This window comes from Mirounga angustirostris, unplaced genomic scaffold (genome assembly GCF_029215605.1).
Source record: "Mirounga angustirostris isolate CCGP_5_RB_7025 unplaced genomic scaffold, mMirAng1.0.hap1 SCAF_5, whole genome shotgun sequence".
NCBI lineage: Eukaryota > Metazoa > Chordata > Mammalia > Carnivora > Phocidae > Mirounga > Mirounga angustirostris.
In genome coordinates, this window is record NW_026991713.1 from 147,354,819 (window position 1) to 147,380,183 (window position 25,365).

Below are 25,365 nucleotides of genomic sequence, written 5' to 3' on the forward strand. Positions count from 1 at the left end.
ACAGGTGGAGGCAAGAGGAGATGCAGGTGGAGGGGTGGAGGGCTATTATAGTCATCTACGTGGCAGGTGAGGGACCGGGGTAACAGCGGTAGCAGCTCCCGAGTGGACTTTATTTTTTTTTAAGATTTTATTTATTCATTTGAGACAGAGAGGGCATGAGCAGGGGGAGAGGCAGGGCAGAGGGAGAGGGAGAGAGAGATGCGGGCTCCCAGCCGAGCAGGGAGCCTGATGCGAGGCTCGATCCCAGGATCCCAGGATCATGACCTGAGCCGAAGGCAGATGCTTCACCGACTGAGCCCCCCAGGTGCCCTCTGAGTGGACTTTAAAGATCATGCAGACCGAGGTGGCCGATGACCCAGATGTGACGGGGAGAGAGGAGTGAAGGATGACCAGCAGGGTGTTTGGTCTGAGAACTCAGGTCCGCAGCAGCACCGCTTCCTGAGATGGGAATGCTGGGGAGCGTCGGATTTCTGTTGGGGGGAGTGGTCCAGAGTACTTTTCGACATTCTAGAATCTGAATGTAACATCTCTAGGTGGAGATCTAAACTATAGATGTGAATACATGAGTTCAGAGTGTATAGAGGAGGTTGGACCCAAATATATAAAACTTAGGGGGTAATCGGTGACTTAGGGTCAAAGGATTGGGTGAGATATGGTAGATGAGGTAGCGAGTGAGGGAAACCAAGAAGAGGTCCCCAGGCCCTCCATGTGTCTGCCCACCCAGCCATCCACTCTTCCAACTAGCTGTCCCTCTGTCCATCCAACAGTGTTTTGTAAATGCTCTCTTTGGGTCCGAAGCTGGGTGCTGGGATTCAAAGGTGAACAGTTATATAGCCCCTGTCCTGGAAAAGCTCACAGAGAAGGAGAGAGAGCACACATAAAATATAACAAAGCCTGCTAATTTTCTGATAGACATGTATACATATGGGGCGGGATCATGGAGAAGTCCCCTGTTAACTCTGCCACTGGGGAGAGTTTACAAAGGCTAAGAAGAGGTGTCATTGAAGATACACCTCAGAGGAGGGTGACCAGGGTCCCAGGAAGAAGGAAGGGCATGTGGGAAGAGAGCTCATGGTGGCTCTGCGGGGGAGGAGCACGAAGACCTTCGGGGCAGAAGTCGTGTGAGGTCCATGGTAGGAGGGAGCGTGCCAGGGACCAGAGGCTTTGTGTGCAGGGCTACGGAATCCGGGCTTTTCCTGTGGGCCACTGTTCTGAGGGTTTTCAAAGGGGACGCAGCTGGATTTGGGTTTCCGAAATGTCGCTTGATCTGGGGAAGAGAGTTGTCAAATAAAAATCCAATCTGGATTCAGTAAGGAGAGATTTTATGGACGAAACTTATTTCACGGGGGTGACAGGGACTATTATAATAGGGGAAGAGGCAGCAAGAGTTTTTCTTCCATAGGGAGGAGGACACAAAAGCAGGGAGTCAGGAGGTGAGGTGAAGGGGGCTGGCTTGTGGTTGGACAGGTCAGAGGGTGTGAGGTTAGCCTAGTCCCAGGGCGAGGGTGTGTGCTGGTGTAGGCTGACCGTGTTCGGAAGCCCAGGAGGAGGAGAGAAGCTTACTCGACGTTTGGTCGGCAAGCATATTGTTCTGATCAATCTGTGGGGACAGGAAGTTCAGCTAATCACTTATGAACAAAGGCGGGGAACCTGGAGGGTGTGTGTCTGGCCATGGTGTAGGGAAACAGTGGGGGGTGTCCGTGGGTCCTATCAAAGTCATGTGGAAAAGAGCAGTTCTTTGTAGGAAGCAGTTTCCTGGAATTCAGAAGGGAGGGGAAGTCTTTAACCACCACTTTTTTTCCACCCCCCAGAATCACGAGTCACAGAAGCTTTGGTGAAGGTCAACATTATCAGGGTCAAGGTTGAGAATGTGGGGAGTGCACAGGAAGACCAGAACCAGGTAAGGGACGCTGGCAAAGCTTGCTGGTAAAATCCAGAAGCTGAGCCACGGATTCTTCGAGATTCGACGATTCCTTCTACACTGCTGTAGGGCACAGAGGGGGAAATCGAGTCATCTGCCCTTTGTACACATACTAAGCCTGCCCGAAACATTAGTGGTGCGTGCCTACCACAGCAGTAATATGGACAACAAAGACCACGACTCCATGTCTCGTTTTCATATCAATCGGCAGAAATTAGTTTTATTAGAAAAATGAAATTTTCCTGTATTTACATTTTTACACCATAGGACTGGGCACTTTTGTTGCCTTGGGAGTTATGTACACATCAGTTTGCACACACATTTCAAACCCCATTCCTTAAAACAGTTGATAACACGTTGAACAAAAAGAAAAGACATACTACAAGAAGACAACCATAGTATATACTTTCTCTATCATAGAAAGGTGTTAAGCAAACCTGTAATTTTGTAGCTATGCTTGGAAATATTGACTACAGTTATCAGCACTTCCTCATGCAGTGGATTAAAACATGACAGGTAGAAACTGACGTGATTGGTAAGTGAACGTCTGTTCCCCAATGGGGACCACTGAGTAGAGCACCCAGCTTGCTTGGGGTTCCACCATACAAGAGATCAAACCAGTTCTGAAGTGGGTTTTGGACTGTGTTTGAGTGTGTCACTGTGAATGGGAACCCCTCTGCATATGGAGGTCGATCCTGCCCATGTTGGGTGGAAGGTGGACTCAGACATGGGTCCTCAAAGCTGCTTTATTCCATGACTTCCTGTGGGTAATGACCAGCTTGTGGATTACGTAGGCAATGGGTCTCATAAAGTGACCGAAAGATGAAGAGTTGACCCTCTTTTTGTGTCTGAGAAGGCCACTGTTTGTCTCTGATGATCTGGTTCTTACTCAAACCACCAGTGAGACTTGCCTAATTCTTTCTGAATCTTCAGCTTGAAATATATATACTATACATAAACACATATGCACAAACATTCTATTGTGATCAACTACAGTAAAGTCTACCGACTAAATAATTTGGCAAGTAGATGCTTTTAAGTTGGTTTGAGCAGGGGAATGAACAAGATGAAGATTCGGGGCTCAAGAACAACTGATAAATCTTTGGGGAACCTCAGGCTTGGAAGGCATCTGAGCCACGTCTAGCCACGTAATTCGTGGTATCGAGTAGTTTCCTGAATTTGCTATGAAAATGTTATTCTTGACCTTATCTCTGATTGGGGAAAAAAAAAAAAGGCAATTGGCATCCTTTCCCAGTGAAAAATGTGGGGAACGTGAATGTTACAAGTGCCCCCTTCATCTTTGCAAATCCACCAGAATTTTCAAAGATGATCACCTGAATTTGATGCAGAATAGTCTGAATCTTCAATTTCTAAACTGGAACATTTCCTTAGTGGCCATGGCTTCAGAGCTGTGTCTACAAACCTAATAAACTTAAAGGTTTTTTTTTTTTTTTTTTTAAAGAAAATGGGTTTTAAAAAGTCAATACCGCTCATTTATTTGACTTAGCTTAACTGAGAATAGAAATAATTCAATAGGTCTTAGATGTAATGTAATGTAAAAACCTCAGTCGAATTTGAAAGGCTATGATTATTTTTCATGGAAAAACTGACAATGTTTTTATATTTCTGGACCTTCACTATGTGCTCAGCTATTGATAGTCTTTGATTTGAGCCCTTTAGAAGCTTGAAACAGCAAAATGTCAGATCAATGAGAAGCATTTAAAATGCCAAAGACAAACTTACGTTCGCTGGAGAACAATTAACCTTATTAATTTAAAAGGCAGCTGTGGTATTGGCTACGTGTTACGTTAATATTCCTTTGAAGGCTCATCTTAAATCCTTCCCAAAAGGTGTGGTAGAGAATTAACTGGGGGAGGTTATGACCCAGGGCTATGGCTCATGAGGAATGTTCTAGACTTGCAGAAATGCAAACTTACTGTTTCATGGACCTGGTACCTAAGAGGGATTGATGAGTGATCATCTCAGTTTTGTCTTCTCTCTGCAATACTGCTGTCACCTTATTTGAGGAAGTTAATCTGAGAAATGACTCCATTGCAAACAGTTTGGTTCTGGCTCCCTGGAGGGCTGTGTGCTTTGAAATACAGCCCCAGAGAAGAAAGCCTACTGGCCAAATGGCTCTTTTGAGTGTTCCAGTTTCCGCACAGCTCAGCATCCCTGGGAGAATGTTGTCACGCACTTGTAGACCCAAAGATGGGATCTTAAAATAGGTATTAAATAATGATAACTTTTCTGGCTTAAGAGACTTTTTGCTGCCAGCTTGAAAGGTGTAAACAGCTAGAGAATTTCTCAGGGACAGTGACAAGGGTGCTTTGTTAGATTCACTGACCCTCCAGAAGGACTGAATCGCAGAACCTCCCAGAAAAACATTCCTTCAAATCTGAGCTCTGTTTCCTCACCTACGAAATGGGCCTACTGTGGCCCCAATTCACAGTAAATAGAAATGCCTGGCGGGGGGAGGGTGGCTTAGAACCGGAGTGGTGCAAGAAAGGGGTGCACAGGCTCAGTGTGGCGCCCACATCTCCCCCCCACCCCCCAATGCATTACGCACGCCGTCATGTTGGACTCCCAGAAAGCGTCATGGAAACATTCTAATTCAACACTCATTAGTGAGGCAAACTGATCAAGGTAACAGTAGTTATCTTGGTGCCAGGGACAGCCTCTTGCAAATACCATGACCTTTCTGAAAATGGGCCACAGTGTTGAGGAGGGCTCTGATGGGGGCCCACAGGGCGGTGTGGGGGCCTGAACACTTGGGAGGGTATACTACTTGCACGTGTTGAATGGAAGGAACCCTGATGTCTACGGAGAAAAAGAAGAGAGATTCGGAAGGGGATATTTAAAATTAGGCACATGCTACAGAGTAACTCCCCAGCAACCAAAAAAGTGAATGCAGAGTGCAAGGGTATGGGGAGAGACACAAACAGCATTCAAGTGTCAGAAGGGATGTGAACAGAGGTGAGATCCCCAGGAGTTCTCAATACACCCCAAACCAGACGACGAGGGGGTAGGACACTAACAAACCTCCTCCCTGCAGAGGCTGAAGCTCAAGAGAGAGCCCCAGGGGACCTCAGAACAGCATATCTCTCTTTCCGACTTTTATTCTGACCTCCGGGGCAGAGATCAGGCACTTCAAGAATACGCCCAACATGAGGGATTTATTAGCAAACTCCTGTTGCTGATGAGGCTGAGACCAACCTGAGCCTCAGTTTCCTTATCTATAAAATGGGAGCAACCGTACTTCTATCCTATGGTTATTTTGAGGATCTCATTCTAGGATGCACCTAGAATACAGTCTACACTCAATGCGGATCCCTTTCGATACTTCCAAGCTCAGGTGCTGACCCCAGGCGTGCACAGGAGATCAGCAGAGGATCCCACATTCCTGGCAATGCCCAGAGCAGGATGGATGGAGAGAAAAGACACTCCCTCTGCACCCTCCATCTTTCCGAAACACACCTTGACTCCTTCCGCCGTCTCTCTGCCCCATTTTGTCTCTAGGGAACCTGATGCGCTCGCTTTTGTCAGCCACACAGTAGGCACTTGGGACTCAAGGAGGAATTCTCCCCACTCCCTTCCCTGATACATTTATACCCTGAACGATCCAAGGTATTCTTCCTAAGACAAAAATAAAATCAAACGAAAAAGCTTTCAGGAAATAGCCTTTTTTTTTTTTAAAAACATCGCAGTCTGTTTTCTAATCCTTTGGGGGATTCTTTTCCGCCTTTTCTGGAAGCCCACGTCATAAAGCAGGGCTGCAAGGAGGCAGGATCTGGCAAGGGCTGGAGAACCTGGTGGAACCAGATTCAAGCCTCCTGCACACACATGTGGGAGGGCAAGTCTGGTCACCTGTTTAGATGCTCCTGGGTTTCCCAGGTACTGTCTTTGAATGTTCAAAGAATCAAGGGTATCTCCCCTGGAGCACCAACTATATTCTCCAAGGTTACTTACGGGTCTAGGGAAGGATGGGTTGGTTGGTTGGATCGTGGAAATCAGTGTGATATTTATTTCCTGGCAAGAACCTGATTTATCATTTCTACTTTTTACACTCTGTCTGTGTTTGGGTTTTGTGGGCCTTCGGTGGTCTTTTGTGTTAGGGAGCTGAATTTCTAGACCGAGTATGCTGCTGATGAGAAGAGTGTGTTTTCTATCCCCTTTGCATCTCCCAACCCCAAATCGGCCTTAAAAGGAGAGTAGATACTCGGTCAAGTGCTATCAGCTGATCATTGTCCTTTGTTCATCCTTGGCTCACGAGAAATAGAACTCTATCACCTCAATGATCATCACCGGCTTTCATCTTTGGTTTGAGGTTTTAAACTATATCCCTTGTTGGCTCTTCCCAGGAAATAGGTCCCTGAGAAAAGTTTTCTCTTCTCCAGGATTCTGAGGCAGGGAGTGTTGGGGAGCTTAAGGGACAACCAAATCTAAAGAGGGGGTGTATGGGTCTATATAAGGCAAGAGGGAAAGAAAGCAGGGGCCATTCTGTGAGGTTCTCTGGCTCTTATCCCAGAGGGACCCGGAGAAACTTTTGAGAGAAACCTAGAACTGAGTCAGCCTGGGGAAGGGAACCAGGCGAGGAATTAATTGGACCATGCACGAAGGTCTTGGTTTCTAGATACTGTTGATCCGATGATTCCATACAGATTATGCCCCTTCAGGAGCTCAATCTCTTAATTTTCTCATCTCCATTCCTCCAAATCTTGGCATAGCTCTAGAGGTTCTATTTTTCTAAGACCCTTCTGGGCAGGCACCTTTAGCTGATGCTCTATCAAGAGTACTTTTGGGCGCAGAGCAAGTGGGGATAGGGAAGAGGATAAGGAATTTAAACAGGAAATCTGCCCTTCGGTGGGTTCACAGAAATCGCCCGCATGTCCCTATCAGCATCGTCTTCAGAAGTTAATGTGAGAGGAACATGTATCATACCCCGAACCCCAGATAGCTTTTCTGAAAGGAGGCCAAGAACACCAGCACCCAAATCCCACTTGGGCCCTGCCATCCTCCCTAGAACATAATTTTTTTAAAAAATAAAAACAGTAGCGTCCTCTCTTCCTAAATGTCAGCCCATCGATAACCAGAATGGGTTTCCCACGTTAATAACCATCACCACGACTTAATTTTTAACATAAACTTTACATTATATACAGTTGTATTTGGATGGCACACTTGCCGTGTGTGGTAGAAATCAAGCATGTATATAGAGTATGTACACGTGTTCACGAGCATTGGTATTGGCAGGAGGAGGGCCTTTTCTCTCCTCCGATGTGTATCAGGTGGCCAACTGCCCTCATCTGCTATGACTCGATGCGAACACAGTACGATGTGAAGGGGTGAGATGGAGAAGCACACCCGCGTGTTGGTGTAGACCCCACCGAACCTCTCACCCAGCACTTCCGACCCTGCTGACCAAAAGAATGCAGGGCATCCGTAAGGTCTAATTTTGTCTCAAGTGAAAATACTGCTTTTGCACTGAAAAGCACTGTCACGTGGAATCCTTAACTCCTATTAAACACCAACCCAATGAGTTGCGTTTCCACGGACTCGGTCCCCCCGCCACCCCCATCGAACTCCAATTCCATCCACTCCAGCCGCAGTTCATACAGACGGGTTCTGCTTCAGAAACAACTCCTGTCCCCTTTGCAAGGATTCACATGCGACATCTATGCACAAGCAAACAGGACAGGGATGCGCCTGAAGTTAACACATCTGTTCAGCCCTTCTGAAAGATATTTGGGTTTCTCCAATTCGTGTTTATTTAGGTCTTACACCGTATGGGATTTCAGTGCAAGGTATTTATTTATATGACAACTGATTATTAGAGCTGCACTTTTTAGGTTTAAAGGAGATAAATTTTTAATCACCATTTAATTAACACCAACTCCCCCCCCCCTTTTCATTAGCATTTGCAAAGAATTCAGGGCATTTGTCATTTCCTGAGAAGGACGCAGAATATTAAATACACATCAGTGGCAGGCATATCAAATAGAATAAACAATGTGGGGCTATATAGCTGCTAGGGATCTTTTGACTAATTAACTGCCTTGGCCAGAGTCCCATTTAAGTGAAACTATTTCGTTTGTAAACAAGGTGTAATTTTCTTGTTTCTCCCTTGAAAATAAGTGTGAGTCAAATGTGACTGATTTTGCTGCAGTGGGTGCATTTTAATGGTCTCCTCAGAGCAGCTGAGTATGAAAAGTTCTCAGGCTCTCTGCAACAGGGGAGAGAAACCAGGTATAATCCCCAAGAGCCCCATCACGGTGCTGGCTGCCATTACGGAGTGAAATTGCAAAGGACGGAAGAGTGGGGAGATCATAATTCTGTACCTCTGGAGGGAGCCTTGCTGGCAGAAAAACAGACCCGTTAGGGAGCTGTCTTCTGGGAGCACTGAAGCCAGAAGTAGTCTGAAACCTGCAGGTGGAAGGACCAGGTAGACTATGTTCTAGGAACTCCAAGGGCTCCAGGGTAGAATATTCATGCCCCAGAAGACTCTCTTCTTACCCAGACTATTTTAAGTTGGGCATGTGTGTACCGTTACTCATCGACAGAAACGTGAGCACCTGCATTTAGGCATACCTGTTGGGCCCTTCTCAAGTGGAGAAGGCCACTTAGAGTCACTGCGGTACTGTTACGGATGCCGGCTCTGGCTTGAGTCAGGTGAAACTCGGGCACGATTCGGGGGCTCAGGCATGCTGGCTCTTTGGCATGAACAGCTGCCAGATCTCAGGCTGGGATGTCACAGGAACCCTCTGTAAGGGATCCAGAGTTGGAGGGCCTTCTATTTGTCTTTGACCTTCTGCTTCCAAAGAACAGAACTGACTTGAATCACCTTCGAATAGCTCTATGTCATTATCTTTCACTTGGCAGATGGCCTGTCTGATCAGCGGTCAGTTTTCTTATGCTTGGGATCATCACAATTAAGAGTCGATGAATTTGTGGAGGAGGAAAATTATGTATTCATTATAGATAGCATTCCAATGCTCAGTGTTTATTTTTAAAAATGCGTTGGGTATTAAAGGAAGCACGGTACTGTTGGTTCTTCCAAAAGCCCCATTTTTAGTTTAGTTTTTTTTTTTTTTAATCTAAAGAAGCATAGGGTTAACAGCAGAAATAATGCTGTTGTTAGAAGAAGGGTTTTTGATCTATGGAACAGTTCTGAGTGTAATTTGCGTTCTCCCTGGAGGTCTCTGTCACTTTTGGCAGCCCCCTCTGGGTTTTGAGGACACAGGAGGAAGACAGAAAGCCTCTTTGGATTAATGACATACCACTGCTCTCTGTGCTGGGGAGACTTTTTAATTCATTTCATGTCATGACATGCAGGTCTTGTGGGGGAAATGAGGTGATCCTGGCTGGGGGAATGTAGGTCTGGAAAGCAATGGGAGGGCAAAGGCAGAAAGTTCTAAAAGACAAGACAGCCAGGAGTGTGCCTAAGAGTAGGAATGGAGGTGAGGCCCTTCAGTCTGGGCTTCTCCATTCTTGGGCCTTGGGGCAGCAGAAGTGCAACATCCGAGAAAGAAAATGCAATGTTCAGATACATTTGTCATCAGTGCCTAGCCCTCCCCTTCTGACGGGAAGACCTACTCGCCCATGGCCTCCTCTGCCTCCCCACCGATGATCCCGAAACTTACTGCAACCACTTATCATTACTGGATGCACCTGCCCAAAGATGGAGCCATTCGCTGAATCCTCGAGCTCTAAGATAATTATTCCTGGCCCCTGCCCGCTCGCAGGAAAACACTGCCTACAGAACAGAACATGCTGTAAGTAAAAGAAACAGGGTGACTTTTCAACCTGCCACTCTGTGCCCTTCTCCAAGAACCCAAAGCAAAATGCAGGAGGAAACCAGGAGAAGGGCAGGCTAGTTTGCTTAGGGTGTTTGCAGCATGTCGCCAGACTCAGCGACTCTACAGGACCAGATGGCTAGTTATCCTAGCTATTTCAGGGTCATTCGTAAAGTTAAAATACACTAAATTAGAACTATATAAAAATGTTTAATATTGTCTGTGGGTTTTATAATATTTAATTTTTAAACTACAAAATTCTGGTCTGTTATCGCATAACAACTACCTTTGTGTTCTCAGCATGCTCTCGGTGCCAGGCCCTGTGCTGAGAGCTTCCCATGCTGCAGACTCCCCTTCCTCCCCCAGTGGTTTTAAATGAGTCTCATTCCAGGTCACATAGACACAGGTCTGAGTAAAGTAAGAATGAGACAATGCGGGGGGGGGGGGTGACTTGGAAATGACAAATGCTTTGGAGAATTTTTCATAGATTTCCGTTGGTGCTAGTGAAGTGGTTTTGACTCCAAAAGAGCGAAAATTTCAGAAAAGAGCAATCATTTTTGCCACCAAAGGTGACCCACAATTTGGAGGATGCTCAGGGTGGATGCATGAGTGTCTCATGTTTTGAAGGCTTTTGATCTGAGGAGGTTGGAGTGGAAACGAGCATCCAACTGAATTTCATGACGTGAAGGAAGAGAAACGCAACAGGTAGCACTAGGCTTCAGCAGATGGCTGGCATTGAACTTCTTACAGATCACAGGACACATTTGGCTGCTGGTGGGTGCCACCATGTTAACAGCTCTGGGAATAGCAACACACGTAATTAGATGCCACCCTGGCCTTTTGGGGATGGAACGAGTTATGGTCAGTCTGGGAGGGAAGAAGGGGTAACAGATACTATACAACCCTGAGTCGTCACCAGAAAGGGGGGGGAGACGCAAACTTACGTACACAGGAGTCTTCAGGATAAACTACAACAGCCGCTGTGTCAGAGACAGGAGATCCACAAATTAGATATCAGAGACATGGGTGTGTTTGTGCAGCTCTGAACAAGACCATCGAAGCCAAGGGTGAGAGAGTGTTCTGTGAGACGCACAAGCTGACATCCAAAGAGATGCTCAGAACTCTCCGCCTGAGGGCCCTTCTGGCTCCTTACTCCAGATGTGTCTTGGAAATGGACTCTAATGAAGGTAGCATAGTGACTGTGAACACACGGATTTGCTATTCTTTGGGGGGGGAGCCTGGAGTTCTGGGGTTGGGCCTGGGCAGTGATGGGAGGCATAACATGAAGGCTGAAAACGGGTACGAGGCCAAATTTCCTAATCTCTTGCACGTCAATCTCGCTACAGTGCAGATGCATTCGTAACTGTTTTGAGTCAGGGGTACATGCATACCATATTGCTTATTTGGAATGAGAGAGACCACTAGGCATTTCTGATGAGGGGAGCACATGGTGGACCGGTCTTAATGGAATTTGGAATATAGGAAATCATAGCATCACCATCAGCATCCAACGCATTCTCATTGCCAACATACCTAGTGGGCGTGTCTGGGAGACCTGCCCTTGTGTGTGTTTGTGTTTTTGGTTCAGGACTCACCTATCTGGTATCTGCCATGCTCAGCACGCACCTCACAAGATTCCTTGAGTGGAAGACTATGGCATGGAGCCATGTGCAAAAGAACCAACAAAAAAAAAATACCTTCCTAAATCCTCTTCCTCTTGGCAGGGCACCATCGGACATCCGACATTTACCCTCCAGCACATCGGCCAGTTACGTATGTTTCCCTATAGATAAAACATTAATGGAAGGTTTTAAACATCAGATTCAATACTAGGCATTTTCTTGTACACACGTCTATTGCTGCAGGAATTCAAAACCCTGGGGGTAGAGTACATACTGTTCTTATTTGCAGCATAAGGCATAACATGCTCCGAAATGTACACGTCGTTGTGGCCTCGACTGTCCCTGGAGCAGTACGATGCTGTTGACCTCAAGGACGATCGAAGGTAGCTGTCGTTCACGGCCTGGGACGGCAGCGAGTGTTTGTAAGGGTCCGAGGGGCATCTCCCGATGACTAAGCGTCGGTCGTCCCCATAGCAACGGAGGAAAGGGTTATCGGAGGTGTGGTCCGGCAAGAGGGACTTGCTCCGCTTGCTGTCCTCCAGACCCTGGGGGAAGAGGGCGCTCTTGTTCCCCGAGAGTTTGCTGGAGGGGACACTAAAGAGACTCCCATACAAATTTCCCTCCAGAAGCCGTTCCCGGTCCTTGAGGCTGATGCTCCTGGAGGGCCTGCTGAGGTCTGTCTCCCTGGGCTTGTCGACAATGTTATCGTAGGAGTGCTGACGGCTGATCCTGAGCTTGTTCTTCTGGAACTGGAGGGTGCTGTTCTGCGCCCAGTCCTGCTGGTAGACCTCCTCCTGGGCGGCCGGGCTCCCCGTCTCCTGGAGCATCTGGTCTTCGTCAATGTCATAGAGGTTGCCCATCCGCAGGCAGGCGTCGCACTTGAAGGGGGACCGCACGGTGAAGTGGCCCGAATAGGTGGGCAGGTTGGACAGGCAGCTCCGGCAGTGTGTGGAGTTCTGCCGGTACCGGTCGCTGCCCTCACTGTGAGGGGAGCTCTTGTCTTTCAGGGTGAAGTGCTTGGCGTAGAATTTATGTTTGTCATTGTTGGGGAGCGCATCCTCATTGTGCAGGGGGTTCCTGTTTGTGGGCAGTGCGGGGTCGCCCTTGCGGAAATTTTCGCTGGGGTCCTGGTAGGTGTCTGGGAAGTCCACATTCTCGGGCAGGGCCATGTTTTCAACAAACTGGGGCGGGTCCAGGTGGAAACTAGGTTCCTTCTCGCCATCGATGGTGTAGATCTTGTCCCTGGGGGAGCTCGCTTTGGTTTTCAGATAGGAGCACTCGACCTCGCTGCAGTCCTTGGGGTATTTGGAGGCCACGGACCTTTTGAAGTTGTCCTTGGTCTTGTGGTTCTTACTGTTGTCGGGCTCCCTGTGGCACGTGGCCCGACTCGAAGTTTCTGAGATGTCCGAGTGGGCCACCTCTTCCGGAAGGTACCGGGGACTCTTCAGGGAGTGGGTCCTATTCTCCACCACTCCCTCATCCCTCTGGGACACTGGGTTCTGGCTCAGTGAATCTTGGCGCAGCGATTCCATGGATTTCTTCCAAAGCTGCCGGGGCCTGGAGTTCGCTTTGGACTCTGTGCTCACGGCCACCTCCACCGTGTTGGGGTTGGACTCATTGAGAGTAAGTGGGTGCTGTCCCTGGAACACGTAGTTATTGAGGTTGTCCTTGTGCCTGTTGGCCACGAATGTCTGCAGCTCATTCATGTTGTCCCCAAAAATGTTGTCTTTCCCCTGAAAGGATCTGTTGTCTGAATAGATCAAATTTCCCTTATCAGAAACCATGTCCATGATGAGGGAACCTCTTTGGATTAAGTCAGCAGCCCTTTTGGGGGAATCCATTCTTGAGGAGTTCACGTTGGACACGTCGGAGATGTTTTTGGCTGACCGGAGGAGTTTTAACATGTTGCTCTGGGATCCGGTCAGGTTGAAGTCCGGAGACTTCTTCTTCTCCTCGATGTGCACTCCATGGATGCAGCTGTAAATGCCCTGTGGGAACGAACACGAGACACGGTCAGCAGCAGCAGGAACACGAAACAACCGCACACCCGGCCTTCACCTGCAAAGGCGGGATGTGTCCTTCTCGGAGGAGCCTTGGAGGGGATCTTGAAGTCCAATCTGAATCCCGGGAATGTTTCTTAAATCTATGAGACCAGTAAGCGCCCAGCTTCTCTCGTCTCTCTGGCTCAAGCTTATCCCAACACTTTACCGAACAGTTACATGTGGAGTCTGAGAAAAGGCATCGACTAATGCTCATGTATCTTATAAAGTTCTCGGTGCCTCCAAATTAGCACGGAAGGATATTGAATTGATACCTGGGGCACTAGCTCATCTTTTGCTGTAGTTTACCAGGATCATCTTTGGAGTCTGGATACTAGAGTGAGAAAACCCTTTCCGGTTACTCTAAGGCTGGGCATAAAAATCCATGGGTGATCACTCAGACATTTTGGGGAAGGAAAGATAGAGAAGCTGGGCTAGAAGGAGCAGTTGCAGGGGACTAGTCTTGCCACCATGTGGGGATGTTAGCCTGAGAGTGAAACCATCATAGAAAAGAGCAGAGCACAGGGGATGGAGAGACAGGGCATGCTTTGAACTACTGGGGCCACCACTTGAGACTTTTCATAGATGCCATTGAATATATCCTTTTGTGTGTGTGTGAGTGAGTGTGTTTGACACAGAGTTGGGTGCTAGCCATTAGGAACAGTGGAGCATCCCGAGGACACTGTAATGCAGCACTGAAATCCACCCAAGGACGGAGTGACTTTGGGACTTCTGGGTGGCTCAGACATAAGTACCCCCAACTGTGGGTCCCTTGTTTTCCATGCTGCCTTGTTCCTTTCTTAAAGATAGCTGTTTACTTTTACTTCAAAGTAACTCAAGAGCTCTTACTTCATGGTGCAATGGTGGGCAAGGCGACTTTGGGGGGGGGGGGACATTGTGATTTGTGTCCCTCTTTCCCCACTGCTGGCCCCAGATTTTGGCAGCCATACCTAAAGGGGACGATCAGAACAAGGCCCTCCCAGGACGGACAGGGAGCCAGCCCAAGAAGGGGTCTGTAAGGCAAACGTGGAGGCTGCTGCTGACTGGGGCGTGAACTGGTGGAAAGGGTGCGTGGTTAGTTGTGGATTCTGCTGACCATGGCCCCGCCGGCCCACCTCCCCCCCACCGCCTCCCCGGCATTTTTCTAGAGAGTCTGCACTCCGCCTTCCAGGAACGGTACACGGGGAAGGCACAGTAGTGAGTCTGAGCATCTTTCTCTCACCCTTTTCCCCCCCACCCCAGGTTGCATGGCTTGGGCTCCCTAAAACCTGGCATTGTGCCCTTTCCCACCTTCCTGAAGCCTGGTCCTCTGTCCCCTCTGTGCGGTGTGTGGGTCCTGCTCACCCGCTGCCTGGAAGGAGGGTCCCCTCTGCCTGCTTCCACGGCTGCTGGGCATGGCAGTCACACCAATGCGCCGTGGGTTTCACATAGCACAGAGCTTCTGGACCTTGTATGTGAACCCGTGCCCTCCCCGCCCAGCTCAGGAACAGAGCAATCCTACACCCTGACCTAGGGAGGCTCGGCCACTGTGGGTGAGAACCAGTGTGTCTCCTGTGGGTTTGGGTCAGACAAGATCTATGCTTTTTCTTCCTTTGGTTAGTATTATAAAAATAGTTTAATTTTTTTTTTCTGAATCTGTAATTTTGTTCTAATGAGCTCCCATCACCCTGCTAGAGCTTTTGAAAACCTCCCTCCACCCCTTCACGGGACAGGTCAGTATGCTCCCACAGGCCAAGATGAGCTGGCTGTCCATGTGGGGGAGGCCCACAGAAGTGGTCAGGGAGCTGAGTTATGTCTCAGGAATGGGGTGGCTGGTCATTGACTGCTTTCTCTCATCCCTGGCTTCCCCTGGGACTCACAGGCTGCAGCTCAGGCAGCTCCCAGGTGCTGATGTGCCTGGTGAAGCCTCGGGAAGGAGTCCACGTGATGGACCCAGCCCGTCCCCCAGGCCTGGGTGGCAGCAGTCTCCTACAAAGTTAACCCATCTTCTTGGTGGGCTGCCGAGGAGAGGGGTGCATGGCAGAGAAACATGGAACCTGCGGGAAGTGAGTCCCAGCTCCATCTGTCATTAGCTCTGTGACATTGGATAAGCCACTAAGCTTTTTGAGCCTCAGTTTCCACACCTGCAAAGTGGGAACCACACACTCTCAAGGTGGGTAGAGGGCAGGATAAAAGGGTGCAAACAAAGCCTCAGATAGAGCAGAGGCTCCAGAAACATGAGCCAGATGAGCTGCGCCGTCGGTCATCCCCGATGTGCCCTACTTCGCTGCCCCCTCCTCCGCCCCCACACTAGTGCGAGCATCTGGCGCCCATGGTCCCGAAGCTGCAGGAAAGCGCAGGCTGCCCCTTAGTACTGAAGGTTTGCTCTGGTTAGGGAGCAGCCCAGACCTTCCCTCGGCAGTGGGCCCTGGGCCACAGAGCTCTTGTTACTTGGAGATTCAGGCTCCATCCTTCAGGTGATGGAATGAAATGCCTTCTCGGCCCCACCGGGGCCCAGACGAGAGCCGCACTGATGAGAGTGTGAAGCTCTGGACAGTCCACTCTGCTCTGCTCGAGGGCCCTGACTCTCAGAACATTCTCGATGGGGCATGGGCTCTCCTGCCCTCCATGGTTCCCTGCAGTCTGTCTGGACCTGACCCCTGAAGCATCTGCTAAGGCCTAAACGTTTGTACCCTCCCCCAAAGTCACATTGAGATCCTAACTGTGAAAGTTGGTGGTGTGAGGAGGTGGGGCCTTGGGGAGGGGATGAGGTCCTAAGGGTGGGGCGCTTGTGAGTGGGATTAGTGCCCTTAGAAGGGAAACCCCACAGAGCCCCCTCGCCCCCTTCCACCTCGTGAGGACACAAGGAGAAGTCTGTAGCTCCTGTTCTATGAGCCCACCGGGCAGGCCACGCAGTTGCCATCCCCCTGACATCTGTCTTTCCTGGCATGTATGCATGAATGTGCCCATAAGACACATTCTCTGCCCAGACCCCCTGACCTCTCCCATTCCTCATGACTGAAAACCGAGGCAGTTATTTTTGCTGGTGACAGTGAATGTTCTCTTCTATGTGAGAGGGGGAGCATTTTGGAGAGAAAAATTAAGAGCCCCCCTCAGACCAGAGGGCACATTTTTTTTTAAGTCGAAAAAGGCAAAGGCCAAGGCTGTGGGAGAAAGTGGGTTCTAATGGCTTCTTCGAGCCCTGGCCGTCCCCTTTGGCAGGGCCAGAGCACCCATAGGTCCGGTCTGTATTTTGTTGCATGATCCAGGAGCTTCCCAAGGGACATCTGGCCCATGGGGAGGGCTGCATATGTCTGCTGTGTGGCAACAGCTAGGTCCACAGCCTGGGTGTTGAAGCTGCCGCAAGAGCTGGTTAATGGAGAGACCTGGCTGATGGGCAGGAAAGAACGTGCCTCGGGGGCAAGCACATTTCAGAGGCAGCCTGCATCTACATCCCCTGGAAAGGAACCAACACTAGGAAATGGGCTGAAGCATGTGACCCAGCCCTGCACACGTGACAGGCTTCCTCTTTCCTGTCTTTTTCTGGCATGATCCATGAAGTAGGAAGAACCCTGTAGTTTGAAGGACATTTAACGTGAAGCCAAAAGGGTCCCATTCCAACCATTGGGGCCCCAGTTTCTCCATATCCACAGGACGGGTGTGATCATAGCAAACTCACAGGGGTTGTAAGAGAGGATGGAGGAAACCTATCTGGCCCAGCCCTTACTCACACACGACCATAATTCATTGTGGGGTTGTGGTCTTGCCTTTGTAGGAAGGTGGGTTCTTGGGCTTGGAAATTCCCCACTGCAGGTTTGTTAAAAAAAATGATTATGTGTGCACAACGAAGACATTTTTGTCTGTGTTCTCTGCTCTGTGTAAGGAATATACACGTAAGGTGGCATATGCATGAATGTACCCATAAGACAAGCTTTAGAGCTATGTGTTAGCCCTTGATGAGAAAGGGAGAACATTTTTTTTTTTTTAGCAATCCAGAAGCCCTGCTATGGATAGCATCAGGGGCTCAGCCCCTTCTGAGTTCCCCTAACAAATAAGAGAGGCAGGAAAGTATATTAAATATGAAACCCTTCTATTCACGCATATCAGGCTGCACTTATTTTAAAAAACAGGTATTATCTGGGGAAAAGGAGGGTCAGTGCTGAAAGTAGGGCTCCCTGCAGGCTTTAAGGACACAGGAGTGATGGTGGCTGGGAGTCCCCAAAGGGGCATGGAAGTCCTTGCAGTGCTATGAGACACAGGGTCCTCTCTCCCCTAGGGAGGGAAGACTGAGTTCAGATTCCAGGATGCCTGGCTCCTGTGTGCCCCATCCCCCTCCAATCCTGTCCCTCAAGATGCTTGGAAGGGAAATGGGGGATTTAGTTCATTTCTCATAATGACAATCCTCTCCACTCGGCTTCCCTAACGGGATCTCAGAGGAAATGCTCTTCCCGATACAGGCAGGATTTACAAGGAAAAGCAACAGTGTGCATTTGCTCATGATAATCCCAGAGTCATTTGGATATGGAAAGCCTTCAGTAACTGGTGGAGAGAATTAGCTTAAAGTTGGCACAATACCTAGCTATATGCATAGCTATGTATGTTATTTTTAAGCAGTCTGTGTGTTTAGATGCCATCAAGTTAATTAGGAAATATGTATTTGCACAGAATGCAAGTTAAGAGTGCCACTGAACAGAAAAAATAAATCCTCCCCACTAAGCTAATGTGTGCTTTCTGAATCTCCCAAGTGCTTAAAATCACCAAATGCTAAGAATATACAAATTCCTTTAAAAATGATTATTTTGTTTTCCCAATAACCATTAGCATATAAAACCACACCAAATGTTTTTCATTAAATTCTTCTAGAGTGAAAACATTCCATGGTGAGTAAATGGGAGAAATAGGTAGATAAATAGATGGACAGATGGATGAATGGATGGAAGGATGGATGGATGAAATAGGTGGATGGATGGATAGATGGGTGGGTGGGTGGGTGGAATGGATGGATGGATGGATGGGTGGGTGGGTGGAATGGATGAATGGGCAGACAGATGAAATGGATGGATGGGTGGGTGGAATGGATGGATGGATGGGATGAATGGATGGATGGATGGATGGATGGATGGATGGATGAAATAGGTGGATGGATGGATGGAAAGATGACTGACTGTGAGATAAATAATATTACATTCTGTTAGAAGATGAGTGAATATATATGTATGATGCAACTAAGTGACGAGATTGTATTGAATATGTAAACATCCATTATGTCAGTTGTGTGCACATATGTGTTGGGTAGTATGATTTGTATCAAATCTCTTGTGTTCCTTGTATTGGATGTTTGTTGCTTATGTAAGAGCATGTGCTCTGGCTGGTACCACACCACCCGGATGCGAGTCCCGGCTCCACCAAAGACTGTGAGGCCTTGGGTAATTCTCTACCCTCATGACTTTGAGTTTCCCCACCTGTAATCTGGGGCTAATAATGGTTACCCACCTCACAGAGATGGTTTGTAGCTTAAATGGGACGAAGAGTCTACAGTCCTTACAGGGTGCCTGGCACATGTAGGTGCTCCACAAATACAAGCATTTTCCATGATTGTTGTCATTACCGATGAATTACATGTCCTGTTTTATGGTGACATACACGTGCTGTATTGTGCACCAGGAGAGGGGTTTCCTTGCGTAGTGTGTGAGCTCACTAGAGCATGTGTGTTCCGTGCTGTAGTTTATGCTGGGTTGAATGTGTACTTTGGTTTTCTATTTGATGTGTGTGCATCTTCTCATGGTTCTTCATGTCTTTGTGTCATCTGAGGCTCTGCTGCATTGCACGCGCTCATGAACTGTAACGTCCTGCACAGGGATTTTAGTGGTGTTGTAGAGCACGTCTGGCTGCTAATGGTGGACAACACAGACTGCTGCGTTTGGCTTACATGGTATTTTGTTTTTTTAAAAAAATTGAATTTGTCACTAGTATTTAAAAACTGAAAGGTTTCACATAAAATCAGATGACTACTTTCTCTTTTAAAAACTAAAAGACCCGACAATATTGCCCTTGCGTTCTCATAAGCTAATACTCTGCCCCACTTGAGGAGGACTGACCCCTTCAGGTGGGGTAGGCAGTCTGGAGTGCTCCCTCACCTTGACACCCAGGGGGCTTTCGCTGCGTTTCATCTCATTTGTAGCTATTGTTTCCATGCCCAGCCTGCTTTACCCCCAACCCTCTTCCCTCTCTGGCTTGCACAGTCATCTGGGATTGCTCCTGGCTGGGTTATGAAGGCGCAGAACCTGGATTCCTTTCCGACAAGCCCAAGAAGAGTTGGTGAGCGAGGGGAGGATGTGCACACCGCCCCCCCCACCCAGGAGTCAAGCATCCCGGATTCTTGAGGCCCCGAGGTCTTCTGGACCTGCCCTCTGCATTAAGGTCGTAGCCGGCAGCGGTACTGACCCTGCTGATGGAGAAGAGCAGCCCTGGCCGGTCGGAGCACACGCCGGTGAAGCAGAAGCGCAGCTTCCAGTAGAAGAGGTGCTCCCAGATGAAGGTGATGAGGCTGAGGGCCATGGCGGCCGCCAGCATGTAGAACACGCCGGCCATGTTGTCGATGTCCAGCTGACTGCTCATCACCTCGTTCTTCTCGTTGTGGCAGATCCCCGTGAGCCACAGTGTCTCCAGCTCCTCCATCTCGCCTGCACAGGAGACAAGAGCCGGAGGCTGTGAGGAGCGGGGCATGCACTCTGGGTCGGGGGCAGACACGGCGGACTTAGAGCTGGGGGACCTGCGGGCACCTTACTGAGCGCTCCAGGCCTGCGCATGCTCACTTGTGCGGTGAAGCTCAAATGGTAACGGGACCTACCTAATACTGTCGTCGGGAGGATGAAACAAGATAAGGTGTAGTCAGGTGCAGTCCCTGGGAGGGGGGTATGTGGGTGTGTGGGTGTGGGTGTGAGTGTGTAATCACTGTCATTATGTTCTACCCATCCTCCTTTTCTCTGCCCGTGCGCCCACTCAAGCCTGGAACAGGACGGGGCATAAACTGGCAGCTTGCTACCGCGGAAAGTCTCGCATTCCAGTTATGACTTCATCACTTACTAGCTGGGTGAGTGCAGAGCCTCAGCCCTCCTGTCTGTGAAATACACAAACAACAGTGCACCCTTCCTGGAGTTCTCATGAGGACCAAATGAGCTCACGTCTGCAAACGTCCTAAGTGCAGTGCCCGGCTCATAGCAAGTTTTCATAAATAGTAGCGTTCATGGGATTATTGCGAAGGAAATGCCCGGCACATTGCACGGCACACGGCAGTCCTCAAATATGTTAGTTTCTTCCTGCATCTTCCTTTAGAACATCTGGGATTGTTCCAAGATGCCACGCACTAGCAGGGCACTGAGGGCAGAAGGCATTGAAGAGAGACATCCCAATCAGCTCTGAATGGCCCCTTGCAAACTAAACACCTCCCCACTTCAGTAGGCAGTTAAAGAAGCAGATGGAGTTTAGACTGGGAAAAAAAAAGTAGACGTGCTTAGCATTATTTTGTCTTTCTATTATGTGCATTTCATCCAGTTGCCATTTAGGAGGAAATTCTCTGATCTAAATGTCTAGCTATTAAGCTGTCTAGCAATTCACTAAACTATGGCACTTACACTATGATTCAAACTTTAAAAATTATCCTTCAAGCACAGTGAAAATCAAACAGGATGCATATAATGTTAAATGAAAAGTATGACTATGGTGTGTGTGCGCCCGTATATCTGTATCTAAGATACAATATGAAACATTAGTAGAGACAAGTAAAAGGAAACACTCCAAGTGTTTCTTTGATTCTCTTTTGAAGAGTTTAGCATAATTACCGCTTTCATACTGCTGTCTTTTTTCAGTTTCGTGAAATTAGCGTGTGATGCTCTTGTCTGGTTTGCTCTCTTGAATGATTTGGCTGAACAGAGAAATCTAAGTTGATCCTTATTTTCCCTGGGCCTTTTGAAGATGTTACTGGGTTTTCTTCTGATCTAGATTACAGTTGTTGAGAAGTTGGCTAATAATCTAATTGTCACTACTCCCTACGCATTCTGTGGTTTTTCTCTGATGGCTCTTTAGATTTTCATTTTGTCTTTGGTGTGGAATGTAGGTGTGGACTTGCTTTATTATTTGTTCGGCTCTAGACTCAGTGTCATTCTTTGATGTGTGACTCAGGATTTTAATTCTGGAAAAAAATCTCACCCATTCTTGCTTTGAGTATCAACTCTCCCTATCCCCTTTTAAGAAAAAAAATTAGTGGGCGCCTGGGTGGCTCAGTTGGTTAAGCGACTGCCTTCGGCTCAGGTCATGATCCTGGAGTCCCGGGATCGAGTCCCACATCGGGCTCCCTGCTCGGCGGGGGGTCTGCTTCTCCCTCTGACCCTCTTCCCTCTTGTGCTCTCTGTCTCTCATTCTCTCTCTCAAATAAATAAATAAAATCTTTAAAAAAAAAAAGAAAAAAATTAGTAAACTTTATTTTTTTAGAGTAGTTTTAAGATTTCAGAAACATTGAGTAGAAGGTATAGAGTTCCCATAACTCCTCCCCATTCGCTCAGTTTCTCCTACTAACATCTGGCAGTGGGGTGGTTTTTTGTTTTTTGGTTTTTTTTTTTTTTACAATTCATGAACTGATCTTGATACATTAACTAAAGCCCAGAGTTTACATTAGGGTTCACGCTTTATGTTGTACCATTCTGTGGATTTTGCCCAAGGCGTAATGCCACGTGTCCATCGTTACAGTATCATACAGAATAGTCTTGCTGCCTTGAAAGTTCCCCATGTGTGCTCCCTGATTCAACTCTCTTCACGCCCCATCCCAACCCCTGGCAACCACTGATCTTTTAATGGTCTCTCTAGTTTTGCCCTTTCCAGAACATCACATAGCTGGAACGAAGTGCACATAGTAGCCTTTTCAGACTGGCTTCTTTCATAGTAACAAGATTTTTTTTTTTTAAGGTGAGCAATCGTCTGATTTGTAAAAAGATGAAACACAATTTAAAATGATACACAATATCAGTTTCAAAACAGCATCAGAAAGTCCACGGTTAAGTATCCGTACTCAGCTCATAACAGAGCAAGTGGATAAGCAGAATAATTCGTACTGTAGCATTTTGCTATACGAACTGGTCGTAGAAAAAGCTGATAAAGGAAGGCAGAAGTGCTCTATCTTTGAAGAATTAGAACCGAGGGGTTCCAGAATCATCTGGCATCCATTCAGTGTTGTATTCATGGTTAGAAATGTACATGGTGGGAATCCAGGGATCTTCCGGATCCTTCCTTTAAGGTCCCAGTTAACTGTAGCCACAATGTTAACACTTATGCTGAGACTATATGCATTTAAGTACCTCCACTTCTTTCCATGGCTTGACAGCTTTCTTTTTATTTGCGAATAATTTCCATTGCATAGATGTACAGTCTGTTGATCATTCACCTACTGAAGGACACCATGGCTGCTTCTGAGTTTTGGCAATTATGAATCATGCTGCTATCAACATCCGTGTGCAGGTTTTTGTGTGGACATCCGTTTTCAACTCCTTTGGGTAAATACCTGGGAGCATGACTGTGGGATTGTGTGGTAAGAATATGTTTAGCTTTGTGGGAAATTGCCAAACCCTCTTTCGAAGTGGTCGTGCCATTTTGTGTCCCCACCAGCAACGAATGAGAGTTCCCGTTGCTCCACATCCTCGTCAGAATTTATTAGCATTGTCAGTGTTTTGGATTTTAGCCATTCTAATAAGGTACATAGTGGTATCACACTGTTTTAATCTGCATGCCCCTAAGAACACATGATCATTCTATCATTTCTTCTGAAAATTGTGTTTAAAATATTCTAAACCTTCTCATTCTATCCTCCAGGTTATTAACTTTGTTTTAATATTTTCCACTCCTTTATGCCTCTGTCCTACAGTTAGATGCTTCCCACAGATTTTATTCTTTCATTAATAATATTTAGCCTTCTGCTTTCATTTAATCTATTTTAGTTGGGATATTCATCTGGCCATCTTAAGTTCCTGCCCATTCTTTTTATCATAATGTCTCATTCTTCTGTTATGAGTCTTAAAAAACTTTTCTACATTTAATAATTTCAAACCCACCATCTTTCAGATTATTCTCTGCCCTGCCTCCTCCCCACCACCTTGGTTCTTGGGATTCACATTTCTCTGCTTGCTGTGTGCGCTGGCTCTCATGGTGGATTTCTTCCTTTTGAGGTAACTTTTGAGGATGAGCTCATCTTCAGCAGGGTTGTTCTCGCTCTAAACCCCATGGGGCCCCCAAGCACACGGGGCTATAGAAATGTTCCTATAGTGGGGTTCTGAGTTTGCTTCTGCCATGGTTCCAGAGGCTTCCAATGTACCAGTTTTTGTATGAGAAAAATGTGGCTGTCACTGCCACACCATGTAGGTAGTATATGCTTGGACCTCCATACTCCTATAGGTTTTAATTTCTCACTCGGAGCTTCAAGCAGATGGCAAGACTTTCTTCGCACTGATGGACAGTTTTTTCTAATCTTTGCACAGATGCGTTGATTCACTGGGGATCTCAGATTCATGCAGTGGTATCATTTTCTACTCTCTGCACAGTTCAGGGCCCCCATGTGGATGTGAAAGCCTCGGTCTCCACCCCTAGGCCCTACATCCCCTTAGGCTGCTGTACTTCCACAGAGAGGTGCCGTGAGAATATCCCATTCCCATCTGTTTCCAGCACCTAGGGCTTCCCTGTTCTTTTGATCTTCACCGTGCTTTGTGTGAGCATGTGGGTGCATATGCATGTGTGCGTGCGTATGTGTGAATGTTCATGCATGTGTGTCTGAGCAAGCATGTGCATGAGTTTGCGCGTGTGAGTGCACGTGAGCGTGCGTGTGCATGTACTCGCTTCTAATCCTGCACTGCGGTGTGTTTGCAGCATGAAAGGGGCTCCTGTCAATTGAGTCTCCCTTCATACCACAACCACATAGACGTTTATAACTTTTGTTATCATGGCCAAAAAAAAAAAAATCACATTTATGGGAGGAAAAAATAGGAAACCCAGCCTTTTGTAAATTCATTGCCCACAAGGAACGGTGTGGTTAATCAGCGGTACAGGCACAGGTATGGGAAGGGACATCTCGGTCTCAGTTCCTTTCCTTCCAAGACCCCGCAGGGCTACCACGCGGTCACACTTGTCCTGGGGGCCTCTGTAATATCACCTCATCGTGCAGCCACAGCCCCAGCTGCTCATCCAAACGCTCCTGCCTGCCACGTGCCTCATGTACATCACTGCTTCCTCTTCTCCAGAAACACTGATGCCTTCCCTTCAAAACTCCAGCATGCTCTTGACTTCCCTCTTCCTTTGGAGCGTGCGAGGACACAGAAGTGACTCTCCGTGCCACGTTCTGTTCCCCTTGGTGTCATCCCAAACACAGCCGGGTCTGTAAGCCTAGAACAGCGCCAGTCTGGGTAGAAGAAACATCATTAGATTCCTTTCGTGATGCAAATAAAAAGATCTTCCCTCCGCCTTCTGACCTAACACCTGTCTTTGAGGAAGTCGACTCGGTAAACCGGACCCATGAACGATCTTCCCTCCGCCTTCTGACCTAACGCCTGTCTTTGAGGAAGTCGACTCGGTAAACCGGACCCATGAACGATCTTCCCTCCGCCTTCTGACCTAACGCCTGTCTTTGAGGAAGTTGATTCGGTAAGCCGGACCCATGTCACGCAAGGACAGCAGACGCACATTCCTCGATCCCAGGGACAGCCTCTGCTGCAATCACATTTGTACTTATTCATTTCCCGCCTCGTGGTCTTCTACTGGTGCACTGAACTGTAGTTCAAATACTTTCTTATTTTGTTTTTAATTTACTCAAGTATACCGTAATCTCCTTGGGGGCGATCAGGGACCGTGTTTTATGATTTTGCTATTTCTCGTGGCTGCAGCACACAGCAAAGCACTGAATCCATATTTTCTGTTTCTACTTCTTTCCTTGCATCCTCGGGCTTAAATCAGGCAGCAACGCAAACACATTCAGA

General features: G+C 47.7%; 1 protein-coding gene across 1 annotated transcript in view; it reads right to left on the reverse strand.

Moving 5' to 3' along the window:
• Window positions 1-9,063: 9,063 nt before the first annotated feature.
• Window positions 9,064-25,365, reverse strand: part of GRIN2A (glutamate ionotropic receptor NMDA type subunit 2A) — a 167,264-nt gene continuing 150,962 nt past the window's right edge. Inside the window, exons 12-13 of the mRNA XM_064590311.1 lie at window positions 19,799-20,037; window positions 9,064-13,324 (exon numbers count right to left, since the gene is read on the reverse strand). Of these exons, the coding sequence (XP_064446381.1) occupies window positions 11,525-13,324; window positions 19,799-20,037 (2,039 nt within the window). The 3' untranslated portion in view covers window positions 9,064-11,524. The remainder of the gene's footprint in view (window positions 13,325-19,798; window positions 20,038-25,365) is intronic.